This window comes from Pantherophis guttatus, chromosome 2 (genome assembly GCF_059756535.1).
Source record: "Pantherophis guttatus breed Tessera chromosome 2, ASM5975653v1, whole genome shotgun sequence".
Lineage (NCBI taxonomy): Eukaryota > Metazoa > Chordata > Lepidosauria > Squamata > Colubridae > Pantherophis > Pantherophis guttatus.
Window position 1 is genome coordinate 115,374,359 of NC_142064.1, and position 16,980 is coordinate 115,391,338.

At 39.6% G+C, this 16,980-nt stretch overlaps 1 protein-coding gene across 2 annotated transcripts; it reads right to left on the reverse strand.

Annotated features, from left to right (window-relative positions):
• Nucleotides 1–219: 219 nt before the first annotated feature.
• Nucleotides 220–6,186, reverse strand: NANOS3 (nanos C2HC-type zinc finger 3). Of its 2 annotated transcripts, XM_087888604.1 has the most exons (3): nt 3,447–6,186; nt 3,318–3,359; nt 220–1,042 (listed from the first exon to the last, which is right to left on the reverse strand). In XM_087888604.1, the coding sequence occupies exons 1-2, from the start codon at nt 3,921–3,923 to the stop codon at nt 3,354–3,356; spliced, it is 483 nt and encodes a 160-aa protein (XP_087744730.1). In that variant the 5' UTR covers nt 3,924–6,186; the 3' UTR covers nt 220–1,042; nt 3,318–3,353. The 2 variants fall into 2 exon arrangements, with proteins under 2 accessions (XP_087744730.1, XP_087744729.1); XM_087888603.1 differs by having other exon boundaries at nt 904–1,042; nt 3,318–4,075.
• Between the last annotated feature and the right edge of the window lie 10,794 nt (nt 6,187–16,980).

Sequence of the window (16,980 nt, forward strand, 5' to 3'; positions counted from 1 at the left end):
TAGCATTACCTGGTTATCTCAACTGAGAAGAATTAAAGCTAATGTCCTGAAATAACAAAACTTTCCCACTACTCTCCCATCTCTTAAGATGCACATTATTTGGGTATTAACTCTCTCCTATGATTTCTTTATACAGAAGAGTAGCATATCTGTTGCTTTTTAAATAAAAGTAAAAAACTTCAGTCACACTACAAAATACTACAGATATTATGTACAGCATTTTGGTTAACTATTTAATAGTTTATTAATAAGTTAGAAAAGCCTTGTGCAATGAGATTCCATACAAATATATTAGCTTTACAATTGCCATAATTCTATATCATCAAGTAGATTATTAGAAATCTGGACAGTACAAAATTGTGGAAGGCAAAATATATTCATTTTGTGGGGCTGTAGGGAAATCTGAATCCTTTATTTGGGCACAAGTCAAACAAAGTGGAACATTTTAAAATAATACTGATTACGAGGCCTCTAGATGTCTCCAGCTGAAACAATTGTGATGCTTATTTTATTTTGCAAAATTTCTTGTTTCTTACACAAATCTTTTTGTGGATTTATGTATTTTTTTAATTCCATCATGGAAAATACCTCCTTTTTTAATTCCAGAGTTAAAGAAAAATATTCTGTATTCATACAAAAACAATAACTATACAAATTTAAAATCAAACAATTGGTTACAAAAATAACTTATAAAACAAGTATACTTTAAACAATTATAAACACAAATAATAAATATGAAGAAACTTAAACAAACGAACAGCATTCATGTTAGTTGAATGCAGAAGAGCAGACTGAGGATATCATAAAATGTTTTGCAACATCAAATAGTTGTAACAAAATGTGAACTCAGGTGGAGGATAAAGAAAGATTTCTTGATATCAGGTGTGCTAATGATGGGTGTATTGCTTTTATCAGATTTGTTAACTAGTCCTTTCTGCATCTTTTCAAGTTGCTTATAAATTGATTTCTGAGCACCAGTGACTTCACATGAATGATTAGTCCTACAGTCTCTCCATTCTTCAGAAAAGTGCTATTACGACACCTGAAAGAAATAATATACATATCATTAATTTCAATAACATTTTCCTCACCCAGAAGAAAGCATAATTAATGTTTGCTAACATTAACTCTTAACAGAGTTGCTTTGGGTAGTGAGATGGGCAGCATATAAATTTAATGAATAATTCAAGTCCAGTCTTCTAAAAGGGCAAATGAGCTTTGTGGATTATACATTACCAGTTGTGACTCCTATGACTGAATGCCATGTTTGGAGGCAATCCAAAGAAATATGTATGATCAAAAATGGGCCCTGTATTGTAGTTTTGAGAAAATGGAATGGGGTTCTCTCTTCACAAAACAAGATCAGCAGTCATAAACAACAATGATAAATTTAATACTATGAAAAAGTAATTTCCCATTTAATTCTATAGCAAAGATGAGGGGGCTCTAAGTCTATAAACTGCCAGCCTTATAATTACAACTTAATACCCCAAGAATTGTTTTAATATATCTTGACCTTTTTCATCCCAGAGCACCGAAAACCCACTCTGCTAGCAGGGACACAATTAGATAAATGTACATTTTCTGTTTTCAGAATCACTCTCATTAAGTAAACAAGCATCCAAATCATACACAGCTCTTTCCCATCAGTTCCATGCCTCTTAATCCTTTGTAACAATCACACTACTGGTTGCAGACTTTTGCCTAAAGAATCACAAAGCAAAAGAGCAGATCTCTTTTTTTACTAGAGAAGTTGGTTTTGCCATCTAGAGATCATCAAAAAAATTGCTACCCTTTCAAAGTGTCTTATTTGGACAACATAAGTAATTTCTCTCCCAGTGTATCTTACACAATAATTTTGCAAAATAATTAGACTGGGAGATAGTGACTGAGTTCACTGATTCATTCATTGATCCAGAGTTGAACGGAGTATAAATCCGCAATCTAAAACACCAACAGCATCTTTTTCTGATATGATTTGCCAGCAGTACTATTCTGGGTCTCCACAAGAAGGGATACAAATCTGACATCAGAACTAAAAACAAGGACAAATAACAAAATATTTGACCTTCCAGGATATTCCAATATAGATAGCAAAATAATAGTTCTGGAACCAAGTGGCTTTTCCATCACAATGGAGTGATGAGAAGCCTAAAACTTTTTGATGAGAGTTAAATATCTCAGAAGGCCATTAGAGGGATTAACTGAAAAAGTCTTTCTCACATGATTTTCATTTGCATAACTACACTTCCATTTTCCCCTCATCTTTTCCCAATGTATTTACATTCTACACATCAATTAAATTACTTCATGCAACACAAATTTTATGCCCTAGAGCCTTAAAGAAATGTTACCAGAATCTTTTTGAGATGTGGAAATTATTGAGTGGAAACTATTGTATCTTTTAGCTCTGCCTGACTTTTTAGTCACCACGTCTTTTCCTTCCATGTTTATTTATATATCACATTTAGAAACATATTAATATATAATTTTTTTTATTGTATGCCAGTTTTATGCTGGGCCTGTTTTTTATCCCATAGAGGAGCCTGCAATTCTTACTCTGATCTGCATATTAAAAAGTACCAAGAATTTAATTGCTTGAAGTTTTAAAAATGTTTCTTTGGGAAACCTATGCTGCAGGCCTACATATATCTATATATCTATATATCTATCTTTGGGAAACACAGATATATACAGGCTCCTCTATGGGATAAAAAACAGGCCCAGCATAAAATTGGCATACAATCAAAAAAATTTCAACATGTTGCTAACTAGATCCTCTCCCACTTCCCCCCAAAAAGTTTTTGCCCCACTCGGGAATTCAAGTTTCTTCCTTATTGCTGGGCCTGTTGTTATTATGTATCGAGATTCCCACAAAAACTTCAGTCAGATACCATTTGTTGAATAAACCGCTGTAAATCGTTCCACTATAATCCAGGATCGTCTTTTGGGTAACCACCGGCAATCGGAGGGGGGACGCTATAAAATGGGCAGCGCGCTAAACTCATGGCCTGTACAGCAGCAGGGCAGCGAGGCTTGTTTTTTTGCACCAGGTAGGGATTCCTGAATGTCTAAACAAAGTTTTCGATAAACCGGAGTCAGCCCATTCCTGTGCAGCGTTGAAAATGGGAAGATGGGATTAAAAATGCCACCCAGAGGTAAAACGGGCAAATTCCCGGTCCTTCTTCGATTTAGATTAAAAAAGGAACAAATTCCCAGCCCCACGGAACGCCAAAAGCAGCATTTTAAGGGTTGTCACTGCTATATATACGTTATCTAGCTCCTTTGGGTACTTACAAACAACCGCCGATACTCACCGATTAAGAGTCGCTGCCGATCCATTTCGATGGCTTTCAAATCTGGGATGGGGGGAAAGGATTTTTTTTAATATATAAAGTATATGTCGAGGGGGGAAACCACGACGGCTCGCGTTCTCCACGACTTGCCTTTTTTTTCCTCTTCCCAGCAGAGTTCCTGACGCAGCTCGTGTAGACAGATGTGTAACCCTGCTTGGTTAAAGGGCAAAATCTCCTCGTGTGTGCAAAATCCTCCGACGCTCCGCACTGAGGACACTTGTATTTTCTCAAAATAGGGCACTGCACGAGGCCGGCTTCGTCCTTCAGCCGATGCGAGGTGTAGACGGACCGCGACTCGCCGTTCTGCTTGCAGAAAGAACAACTGAGCTCATCCCACCCACGCGCGCCCGAGGGAGCCTTGTCCACGAGCTGCTGCTGCTGCTGCTGCCGCCGCCGCCGCCGCTCCTGCTGCCGCGGGAAAACTTGGCGCTCCTGCTGCTGCTCCGGCGACAATTCCGCCGCCTGCGGTCCGGGCTCTTCTTCGGAGGGGCTGTATCGGCTCATCCCTTCCACCAACTTGGCCAGCTGGAAATAATCTCTCCAGAGTTGGAAAGCGGCCGGACTCATCCCTGCTCACTGGGCTTCCACCCGGCCCCCCGCGGCTTTAAAGTGGGAGACCTCCTGGGTTTCTCCTGGAGGAGCCAATGGCTTTCTCCGAAGCGGCCGGTCACCACCCCCGACAACTGCTTGGAGCCCAAGAGTCTGATTTGGCAAAGAAAAAGCGAAGGGTTGGCGGGAGAGAGGCGCTGGGACTTCCTGGCCGAGAGATCCAGCGCAAGATAACTGTACAGTTAAGGAGGACAGGCGGGCTTTTACAGCACTTCAGCGACGGCTCCAAGATGCTGGAGGACCTTGTAAGTCCTTGTAAGTAAGTTAGCAGGAAGGGCCTTAGCAGAAGGAGCTCAAGACGCGCGCAAAATCTTCTTTTGCAGGTGTGTTAAAAGATATGATTAGTCTTTGGAAAATAAGGACCCTTAGTTTAGCCCAGAAAATGATTTAAAAAAACTTTCTAAAACTTTCTAAAATATGATTTTTATCTATCTTTAGAGCAGGAGATTTCTCAAATTGTAGGGAAGACTGCATTGCTAATTGCTCTGTCTTATTTGGAATGCAAAAGTCTAGAGGTTCACTAGTTATCAGGAAAGGGCTTGTTTTCTGGATCTGATGGTTTCCTCCCCCCTTTTAAAGGCAGCTGGCTTGATTGTTTTCCTTCCTGCCTGCTGCCAATTTGGCCTTGCAACAGTGTTAACAGTTATAGGAAGGGGAGTACCCTACAATAAACTGAATCTAATTTTGGCAAGAAACATACTTTTTAAAAAATATATATATACAGCTATAGTTGTATAAATACAGCTTCATATAAATATAGGCAATCCTATATTTACATACACAAAGGTACACATACATATATACAGGTGCATGTAAATATTTAGGCACTCTTGAATCCTTAAGTAAACAAAAACCAACAGAAAAGAGAATCTAAAAGGTAAAAAAATAAACCAGAACACCACCAGCAGCTATCAATACACTGATAAGAAGAGATTAACACCAGAATTAATACTAGACCAGCAATCAAGCAGTAAACATTACCTGAGTCAAGGAACTACCAAGAACACTGATAGGGCAAGCCCCTTGTATACAGGTAGTCCTGGACTTACAACCACAATTGAGCCCAAATTTTCTGTTGCTAAATGAGACAGTTGTTAAGTGAATTTTGCCCCATTTTACAGCCTTACCACAGTTGTTAAGTCAATCACTGCAGCTATTAAGTTAGTAACATGGTTGTTAAGTGAATCTGGCTTCCCCATTGACTTTGCTTGTCAGGTGGTCACAAAAGGTGATCACATGTAAATCAAGGATTGCTTGTATAAACAGAGCACAAATCTCACTTCCCTCTAGCACTGATGATGTTAGTTGGGTATAATGAAACATCTTCAACAAAACAATCAAGTTCAAAGAATACCAAGGATTTTGTATGTTACACATAAGATTCCAGTTGATTCAGAATTACTTTCTTTTTACTTTAAAGTTGTTTTAAAAGTCTCTTCCCCCCCTCCCCCAAATTCAGGCTCATTCTGGGACATTATTCATTAGCACTGCTTTGCAATATAGTCAAAAACAACAATGTTGCATATATCTATATTTGAAAGAAAGCAGAATCTACTGTAATCTATTTCTGGTGAGGAACATTCTTATTTTGTGTACATATATGACTATATTTGTATAGTCATATATGTACTATATTTACTTATGGTAGTTACATATATACATTTATATATATACGTACATACCCATACACACATACACACGTACACTTACATACACATGTGTTGGAAGAAAGATCCTTCTGGGTCCAGTTCCAAGTGGGGAAAAAGACACTGGAAACATGGAGACCGTTTGGAAAGATGGTTTTAATGGTGGACAGGATCACATGCCTTGAAAATGTTGGGTAAAGAAGAAAAAAAGGGCGGAGATGCTGAGAGTGCCTTGGTTTTATGCCCTCTCTGGGCCCCACCCCAGAGCCTCTTGCTCCTGAGTAAGAAATGCACTCTGATTGGTGGTCAGACTCCCAGGGAGCCATGCAGGGGCAACTGGCTGAGCCTTGCTGGGGTATGATGTAATGAAGGGGCTTTGGGCAATTCCTATTATGGCTCTGCTAGAAGGAGCTAGATCTTTGTTATGTAGTTTAGACTGGCCCAGGCCTTAATGGCCCATTGACAAAGGTGGGGGCTGAGTTTCTGCCTCCCTTTTAGGGGAAAATATTCTGCCCTTTTAATATTTCCTAAAATATCTCATATTCCTAGCAGAGGGGTGGGTGCTAACTTCCTACACATGTATTACAAAAACCTGCCTGTAAATATTAGGCACTCGGTCAGATTGTATATGCAGTGAATCCTTAAGTGAATAGAAACCAACACAACGTCTGCATATTACAATTGATTAAGGACTACTTTTTTAACTTTAAAGTTGTTTAGACAGCCCCCTAAAATTGCTGTTTAATGTATATCTTATTTGTAAGGCTAGATGTTAGCTAGGTCTAGGCATTCACAGCCTAGTTTTTATATGACATAATTTTCATTCAGATTGCAAATATACATTGCATTGATTTTCTTCCTTTTTTGTGATTTCAACTGCTCTTTAGTCCCTATTCATTAATTTTCTAAAGGGAAGGATACATCAGAAATAAAATCTTGATTGTATGTTGTTTTCTGTGAACTCCTCTAAACAGATATTTGAAAATTTGAAAATGATGTCAATTCACTTTTAGAAAGCAGGTTAAAGCTGTTTAAATCTCTGAATGTTTCTAGTTGACCATGTGAGAAAGATTATCAAAAATTGTAAATTACATGTAACTGTTGAGATCAAGAAAAAATCTGGGAAACCAAGAAAAATCTCTGCTAGAATTGCCTGGAAAAAGGAAGATATCAGATGTCAGAAAGACATCTTTTATTTGATATTATTACAAAAAAATGGCATCTAAATTAATCAAAAGGAAACCTGAAGCATTTTGGACTGAAGAAACAAAAATCGAACTGTTTGGCCACAAGCACAATAGATGTATTTGGAGAAAAAATGGTTAAGCATTTCAGAAAATGAATACATCGCTGGTGGGTTGTTTTTTTTTTTAGAGAGGTGGCTGCATTATGCTCTGGGGTTGTGGAGTATCCAGAGCAGGGGTGGGTTCTACTTACCTTTACTACCGGTTTGCAGTGGGGCCACGCGCATGCTCTTCTGCACAAGCACAGAAGCTTCTGCACATGCTCAGAAGCTTCCTGATGATGTCGGGGTCAGTGGGCGGAGCCTCCCGCCAGTTTTACAACCGGTTCTATAGAACCGGTGCGAACCGGGGGCAACCCACCACTGATCCAGAGGCACATGAAAGAAGAATGGATTAAACAAAGAAACCACGAAGTTCTTCTTTCCTGGGAGACTATCTCAGTTAGTGAAGAGATGGAAGCTGAAAAGCAATTGGATATTTCAGACAATGACATGAAATATAACCAAGCAATATTTATAGGGAAGAAGGTTCTGAAAAGGCCTTCATAATCCCAATCCTGAATACTATTGAAAGTCATTGGGGAAAATAACAAATATGCTGTACAGTTATTTCTGGGCTAGAAGTGTGCTCCAAAATAGAGTGAGAAAAGCAATCCAAAAACAAGAATAAAAATATTCTTACAGTAATTAAATCTAGGACATATTTGGAAGCTGCTTGTGGTCATGCTACCCAGTGTTCATAATACTGACAGCTACTTCCTGGTCAGGGAATAGACAAAGCCACTGTCTCCAGCAGGATATGGCCCAAGGAGATTCCCCCAGCCTCTTGTCTTCTACAGAGGACAAGACTTTAGTTTTCTGAAGTCCAAGAGAGAAGCTAGATACTAGTTCGATAGGTAGGTGTGTGTGTAGGTATGTTTTCTGGGTTTTTTCTTTTTCTTTTTTCTATTTTCTCTGTTCTCTTTGGTCTTTATATTTGTCTGTTTTCTTTTTTCCTTTTCATTTATTTTAAAATATTTTCCTTTCTTTGAAAGTGTTTTTCATTAACTATGTAAAATCTTTTAATAAAAATTATTTTTAAAATAAATGTAGATTAAAAGGTAGCAGCTCTTTGTATGGTTTCCCTCTAATAGAGGAAATGCAATAAAATGTGGAGAGAGAGGAAGAGATAATTGGATTTTGGTATTGATTCTATCAATCACTGTCTGGAAAAAGGAAAAAAGATGGTGCCTTGTCTGCCATGGCCCGTGCCCTGTGCCATAAATTCCCCTGGGATCCAGGAAGCTGTCACCTTCCTGGGCCTCCAAAAGACTATGAAGACCTGGTTTTTCTTCCAAGTAGTGAGCCAGAATGCTAGATAATTCCAATCTAACCGTGGTATGTGAGACTGAATCTTGCTGTTTACATACTGTAATTATTTTAATGTTGTGTTTATCTGAATAATAGACTCAGTGTTTACTGTGTTTTCCCGAAAATAAGACCCAACCAGAAATTAAGCCCTAGCATGATTTTGTAGAATGCTCCTAATATAAGCCCTACCCCAAAAATAAACCTGTTAAGATTGTCAGCCTTAGGGGGGAGGCATGGCTGTGAGACAGAGGACTGGGTGGAGATGGCGCCATGCCACAGCCCCTGTGCACTTGGCCCCACCAATTTTCCTTGAATACCATTGACCGTAATCTAACTTTAAGCAGGGGCCAAGCACGCAGGGGCCGGGGTGTGGATCCCCTCTGCCTCGCCTTGTGATGGTGGGAACAGCACCAGGTGGAAGCAGAAGCATGGGGCTGCCCACTCTGTGACCAGCAGCCACTGCAAGCACATTTCAGGCAGCCATGAACTCAACTGGCTCTTAGTCCCTCCCAAATCACCAGCAGTTAAGAACCTTCAGCCAGAGCAGCTTGGTGAAATTTAATGCTTTTAATTTACAAATAGAAAGCCTAGTTACTAATACTACTACTTCTTCTTTCTTGGCTTCACTTTTTTTCTTTTCCTTTTCCTTGTTATCTTTCCTCTCCTTCTTCCTTTCCTTCTTCTCCTGCCCCTCCTTCTTCTCAGCATTTCTTTTGGCAATCTTGTTGTTGATGAGGTTGTGCAGCGCAACAGAGATTGAATCAGGTGAGGCAGGAGGTGGGACTGGGGTGGCGCCATGCTGTGGCCTCTGTGCACTCGGCCCCCATCGTCCAACATCCTCTTTCAGCTCAGCTGCACACATGGGAGCTTCCTGTGGCTGCCCCCTTACTCCATCCCACTGTCTGTCTTTATGGCCGTGCAGCACGTCCAGCAGGCCAGATCGTGTCCTCCCCCCTGTGCCTCTGCTTCCACCTGCTGCTTTGAGGACCGGCCCAGTGATCACAGCGCTTGGACTCACCTGTAGTGTGTGGGCTACACAGTCCCAGAGTGTGCTGGCCAAGGGACCAGCGGGCTGGGACAGCTGCTGGACACCGGTGGCCTCCACATGCTCGCTGCCTCTTGTGCGTGCACTGGGGAGGGTGCCCAGCCAGGCTGATCAACCTGATACCATGTTTCCCCCAAAATAAGCCCTAATGCATCTTTTGGAACAATATATATATATATATATATGACCAAGTCTTATTTTGGGGGAAGCGGTACATATATTGTCATTTGGACTGATAGAAATGCCACACAAGAAACATGTCTCAAACAAGGCTCAAGGTTGACTCAGCCTTCCATCCTTTCTAAGGTAGGTGAAATGAGGACCCAGTTTGTGGGGGCAATAAGCTGACTTTGTATAAATATACAAAAGGATGAAGGCTATTGCTGAGCACATTGTAAGCCGCCCTGAGTCTTCGGAGAAGGGCGGCATATAAATCAAATAAAAAATTTTTTTTGAAAAAATGTCATTGTATACTTTTTTTTAAAAAAAAAATCCTCATGACTCTCGAGTAAATCTAGCAGCAATAGGTTATCTATTGCTAACCAAACAAGGAGTAGAAATAAATGGGCAGTTTTCTCAATGAGAAGTAAAATGTGCATTTCTTCTGCTGGCCAAGTGTTTTTTCCAGTCACAGTTGCATTCACTGATCAGTGAGCTTCTCCTCCAGCATAACAACCCACCGACAGAATGAATGTTGATTGTGACTTTTTAGTTTTGGAGACTCTGCCCAATAGGTAGAAGATTCTTCCAGCAATGGTTTCCCAGAAAGAATTTAACCTTCCCAGCAAAGTGTGGGTGGGGGAGAGAGTTAAGGGGGATTAAAGCTTGCTGATTTGCACTGGGTTGGAAGGAGGCAAAACAAGTGTCACTGAAAAAGTCTGGGACAGAAGTGTGACCTGCTGATGGGAGCAAGCCACTAATTTACTCCAGCAGTGTGGTGGTCCTTCAGTGAAGCGATTTCACTTCCAGTGTCTGCAAAGGCCGCAGGGTACACTCAACAGTCGATGGTTTGACCTCATTGACAAAACTCACCGACAGCGTTGAATGTTCCCAGAGAACTTTTATCAGTTGGGGGGGGGGAATAAGAGAGAGAAAGAGAGAGAGAGAGAGAGAGAGAGAGAGAGAGAAAGAAAGAAAGAATGTCACTGGAGCAGTTGTTTAGCACTCTCCCGAACTACCCACAAAATCCTTGGTGCACTGCCCTCAATAACCTTTGGATCACAATATCATAATCTGTAACCATGAGACAATGGTAATTGCAACTCAATCCACTGGATTTTACCAGATGTTGGAAGGCTCTCCTAGCACTAGTACCCCATCTGTGAAATAAAAAAGGAAAAAACTACCTTTTATCCTTCTTCTGTAGTTGTGGTATCTCCAATTTGTAAACATTTATCTTGTTCTTTTGCAGATTGGAAAGCTATCTGCTCAACTCATTTTTGGACAGAGGTTCTGTGATTTGCAGAGCTAAAGAATAGGTAAAGGAACACAAATACATATACTGTTAAGCTGGTAAATTTAATACACAAAGTCCAGTAGTAGTGAACAGCTTCACCTGCTGACTTTCTGTCTGTCACATAGCAACAAGCAAAAGATGGAGTTAAAGCAGAGTAGTCACCAGTAAAAAAAAATCATAATTGAATCTCCTTATATGTGGCTTTTGTGCCAAGCAAGCTGCTCTGTATAATCAGAAAAGCTGAAACAACACCTGCTATTTCTACTGAGGAACAGCTGATCATTAGCTTGTTCCCAAATGTGCATCCTTCCGACTAACAGCCACTAGCTGCTGCATGGATATCGTAATGCATTAATGGCAATACTAATATTTTCCTGTATTGGAACTACTCCCTCTGATTAGGAAGTACTGCATCGTTCTCACAGTATCTTGGTTTGCCCATTGGTTCACCTAGCAGTTGGTCTTCTATTGCCTCCTCTTTTGAATGAAAGGGAGACAATGCATAATATAGAATGGAATGAACAGCTCTGGAACTCATCCACCATTTTTTTCTCAATAAGGATTACCAGAGCTGGACATTAAAAACTTGGACAACTACTAGACGGCTGCAGAAAGGTATAGACTCTTGCTCATCTGGTGGTGTTTATGTCAAATAAGCTATCAACGGACACATATAAACAACATCTATATACTATCCAAAAGAGACCATCAAAAAGCTAAAAAGGAAACAGAAACAGAAACACCAGAAACACCTCCTCACCCCCAATCAGCACCCAGATAAACAGAGATTAATGCCAGGATTAATAACAGATGAATAATCAAACAGTAAACCATACCCCAATCAACAAATCAGCAAGAAAAAAACAACATTCCCGCCAACACTGACAGGGCAGGCCATTTGTATATAAACGGAGATCAAACTGTACTTCTTTCTAGCACTGATGATGTTACCTAGTTGGGTAATTAAACATCTGCAAAAAATAAAAAATAAAGCTCAGAGAGCACCAACGACCCCACAATGTTATTGTAGATATGGCAATGATCTTCTAGTTGTTACCCTCAAAGGGCAATGTTTAGTAGTTCAGTGGTTTTGGTGATATGAGCAGTAGGGTGAAAGAGGGTGAGAAAACACATAAATAGGGCAAAAATAAGCAGGAGGGTTTGTGGCAAAAGAGGGACATATATGATGATGAGATATACAGAACTGTACATGGAAGATGACTAGAGCTGACTCCTGAATTTTCACCAGCACCATTTATTATATGTGCCAATGTATTAAAAATCTAGTAATCAAAGACTGGGGATGGATAACTTTTAATAAATAAATAAATAAATAAATAAATAATTACAATAGTTCTTGTAGACACATCCCCATTACACAAATGTGCTTGTTTTTTGTTTTCTGTTTTGGCTGATGTGACTCATCCCCACTATTCTAGTTGAAGAAAGTCTTCAACTACAGGTAGCTCTCAATTTACAACCACAGCTAAGCCCAACATTTCTGTTGTCAAGTAAGTTTTACCTCACTTTTATGACCATTTTGCCACCATTGTTAAATGAATCACTCCAGTTGTTAAGTGAATCATGTGGTATTAAGTGAATCTGGCTTCCTCCATTGACTTTGCTTGTCAGAAGCTGGTTGGGAAGTTTACAAATGGTGATCATATGATCCTGGAACAATGCAACTATCATAAATAAATGGCAATTGCCAAGCTTTTGGATTTTTGATCATGGGGATGCAACAATCACAAGTGTGACAACTGATCATAAGTCACTTTCTCCAGTGCTGTTGTAACTTTGAACGGTCACTAAACAAATGGTTCTTAGTCAAGAGAGTACCTGAATTGAATTCCTTCTTGATACGAGTCTCTTAAAGGATACAGGAGTCCTGAGAATTGTGGTGGTGCAGGATAGCCAAATCACTATGAAAAAGTTAAAATCATGGGGGTCCTATTGGGTGAGAACTGTGGCTTATAAACAGCGTATTTGTGGGTTTTTCCAGAACACCTGCCTGAATATTGTTGGAAATAACTGCAGGGAACACAAATATATAAATTGAAACAGGACTGAAAACTAACATCCCTAGTGGGGGAAAAACTCATTTTTAATTATCCTGAGATAATCACTATAGATTCACTACTTATACTAATTATACTACTTAAAGCATTCCAAAGCTTTAAACTAGTGTAAAATTAGTTGTAGACCTCTTCCATCAGCACAATCTGGGAACCAAGTTGATTACTAACTCCACTGTGGAGTATGTAAAATTACAGCTAATCCAGTTTTTTTATTTCTTTTGAAACATTGAAAGGAAAGTTTCTTCTCCCTCCCCCTGGGGGGAATTCTCATAGTTAACATTTAATGCACCATGCTTTCTGTGAAGACGATTGCAGGAAATTGTAGTCTGGTTTTTGAGGGATGAGGAAGTGGTAACGGTTGTTGTATGGAATTGATTTTCTTGCTTATGAATTCCCAAGAGAAAAATGTTGTGTTCTCACTATTCTGACTGGTGCTGCCAATCTAGGATACTATTCCTGCTAATTCTATTGTTTTTTTCCAACTAGGAGAGAAGGGACCAGTCTTTCAGATTCTTTAAGGCTGGCTAGTCATTGATCTTCCCACCAGATGCAAGGAGAAGAATGCAAAACATCCAGGCAGAGAGAGACGTTAGCAAACAGCTAGGCTGCTTCCACAGCCTTACTCCCATCCTTTTTGCAATTCCACTGATGCTTTGGCTTTAAGCTTGTCATGTCAACTCCCCAGAGGATAGTTTGCATGCAAAAAACAGCTGGTCAGGAAGATCCAAAAGAACTACCTGCAAAGAGAAACAGAAGGCAAATTTAATCTACAGCAACTATCATTTAAAATGGTAATGATATCCTTTATTTATTGTAGCTTGTTGAATAAAAAAAGTAAGTCATTTCTATGAGTAACTCTACAAATAGAACCATGTATCTAAGGGATGGAGGGACACTCCAGTACTGAACACTCCATCTGCTAGGGATGTGCTGGCTCTAATTTTTTTCTACTGAACAGGGGTGGAAACCTCATCCACTTATTTATCATTATCAACATCACTACACTGCAGATTGGGGAGCAGACAATGGTATTTACTGGAAATGGGATGGAGTGGATGTGTCAAAGCAACATTGTAATTTTGTGTCAGAAGATCCCATCCTTTTTCTAGATATGTTGCAACTCTGCATGTCTGCCTCAACAAAATCCTGCAGATGCCAATGTGTGCATGGAAAGTCGGGTGAAGAGAGGATGATTTGTCTAACTCTAACTTCTTTTAGTGAACCAGTAGTAGGGAAAAGAATTGAATGAGAGACCTTCTGCTTCAAAGTTCATTGTGTGAATTCAACATAGTCGTCAATATTTTCTAAAGTGGAAAGAAAAATAAATAAATTCACAAAGAATATTGGAGTACCAATTTCTCAAATGGCTTGTAAAGTTAGCAATCTGAAGTTTTCATAATGCAAGTTAGGCAGCCCACTTCTAACATTAACAGTTTATTTCTACAAGTTGTAAAGACATCGCTGAATGAATGAATGAATGAATGAATACACAAATAATACTTCTCAACTGTGGCAACTTTTAAGATGTGTAGACTTCAACTGCCAGAATTCCCCAGCCAGCACCACTCTAAACATTATGTACAGAAATTGGTTCAAACTTCAACCTGCTTCTGCCTAGTTTGTCAGTCCTGCCTATCAGCGTGCCGTATCCAATATAGGCATAACACTGGGCCAGAACTTTTGTGTTTGTGATTTCTACATGGGCTAGAAGGCTCATTACACAAATGGGGCACAATGCAGTGCAGTTCAGTGTCTTAAGAATTGTGAATTGAAAATCTAGAAATACTAAGACTCTCAGGAAAGACTAAAGCTTATTTAAGGCCAACGTCTGATTTCTTACCCTGAGTGATTAGAGTTCTGGAATAATCAACTCTTCTCTACTGCCTACCTCAAAGCAACTGAAATTTACAGATATGCAGCCAAACACAGAGATCTACTGAAGATGACAAAACTGCCCGTCATGAATCAGTCTAATTTAATCTCACTGACAATAGCAAATCCAATCACAGTTATGACTTGCTGAAATGGTACCTTCTGGTGCGTTTCCTGTCCTTTTATTGAGTGAATGAAACCCCCAGCAGACTTCATTCATCATCTCAGCCTCCTTCCCAGATTCACAGATGTACAGTATGTACAACTGAGAGATAATACTAAAGCATGCAAACAGGATGTTGTGATGCCATCATGAGACAAATCCCACCCTTCTCTACTTATTTATTTAGTGTACGACATCTACAGTGGTCATGCATCACTGGTAAACATATTTAAATAAAGCATCAGAATATATAAACCCCTCTCTGCTATATCATGGCAACATGATAAACATTTTGTCAATTGCCTCCTTCATCTCCCTGTGGATACCCATCCATACAGCCATCCCTTGAAGGATTCTCATTTCTGCTGGGCTACAATAAATAGATAACATCCAGGTAGTATTTAATTGTCAAATGCATTTTTAAAAAATTCTTATCTTTTTCAATAACTGCTTTATATAAGAATTTAAAAAATCATAACAGAATTTAACAGATTAACAGAGTTTGAAGGGATCTTGGAAGTCTTCGCTTCCTGCTCAGGCAGGAAACCCTGTACCATTCTAGACAAGTAGCTATCCAGTTTCTTCTTAGAAGTAGCTGTCCAGAATCACCCCATGTTCAATCTTTCACTTTGGTACTGCTTTATTTGCCTTCTATTGCTTATTTGCATTTGAAATAATTGATGGTAAAAAGCGAGGCCAGCATATCTGGCCTGAAGAAATCCATTAGACAGCCACAAAATATTAGCCTTCAGTACTATATACAGTATCTTGGCTGTCATCTAGCATGTGCCTAGATGCCCTAGAATTCTGCAGCTATGAAAGAGAAGTTTTACTCAAATGGAGTTGTACACCAAGTATTCAGTGTAGAGGCATTACATTGCCAACAGAAGTATGTAGTGTTAAGGCTGTGTCCTTCCCACTCACAAGTCATAGTTGGATCACCCAAAGGGACGAGCAAGGAAGAATGGATATCCTAGGAATTGCAGTGCAAGAAAAAATTGTTGAAAGAACCTTGGACCGCCAGAACCAATAATTCAATCCTAGATGTAATAAAACCAGAAACTCACTGGAATAACCAATAATGAAGCTAAAGCATAAGAATTTTGAACGCATAATATAGGAACCAGAGTTCTTGGAGGAGATGTGATGGCTGAAAAAAAATCAAAGGCAATAGAAGAACCCAGCTGAAGACAAGATGACTGGAAAACACCTCTGATATCACAAACATGAACTTTTAAGAACACAGAAAGCGATCTGGCAAAATGTTATCTATCATGTCACAAAGATTCCGAAGCAACTGAATCACAACAAGCCAACGGAGCATGATGAAGACCAGCTCTCTGCAATTGTCCCCATCAGTATTACCCAGTTTGGCCAACAGATGGCAGTTGCCAACCTCAGCACACAATGGCTTAAAACAGAAAAATGATCTAAGGAAGTTTAAGTGCATGTGAAGATGTATGAATTTACTTGAAACTCTCAAGCTGAATGCGGCAATAGAGAGTGCAGAATCCTGGCCTCTGGATCTGCCATGGCAATTCTACCCACGCTCCCTAAATTAGGGATCTTGCTTCTTTAATAGTTATAGGCCAAAGATTCAGAAACAGAGTTCATGCAGATCAGTAATGCAGTGGAGCAAGAATGAAAGAAAGTGATGCCTGGTACTTGGCATTCCTCTGGCTGTAGAAGTGGATATTGAGCTAGATTCTACTGCTGCTCTTTTTTTGGCCTCTGTTGGTATCTGTTGTGAGCCAAGGAAACGACATGAATGTCCCTATGTAATTAGAATCAAGTTCAACTTGAAGGAGACTTTTCTTATCAATCTGTCTGATTTTTGGAGACCCATCTTATGGTTGCAACTTTAAGAGTCCTGGTGAGATCTCAAACTTCAAGATTTACCCTGACACTAGGGCTAAATTAATTTTACACTAGCTTTGTAAAGTCCTGCCTTCCAATATCTTAGATATTTCTTCCTCTTATCTCAGTTGCAGGACTCCCTTATACTGCACCAGGTTAACTAGTTAGTTTAAGTAGCTTAACATTACAACCCAGATTGTATACAAAATGTGCTTTATAACATCAATTGGGACACCAATCTGACTTCTTAAAGCAAATGAGTCTTTTCCTTTAGAATGTGCAGCAGCAGCAGCAGCAGCTGTAGT

Bases quoted from the DNA above. Each gene is read 5' to 3' on its own strand.
- NANOS3 (XM_087888603.1), bottom strand. From the start codon at position 3,923: ATGAGTCCGGCCGCTTTCCAACTCTGGAGAGATTATTTCCAGCTGGCC.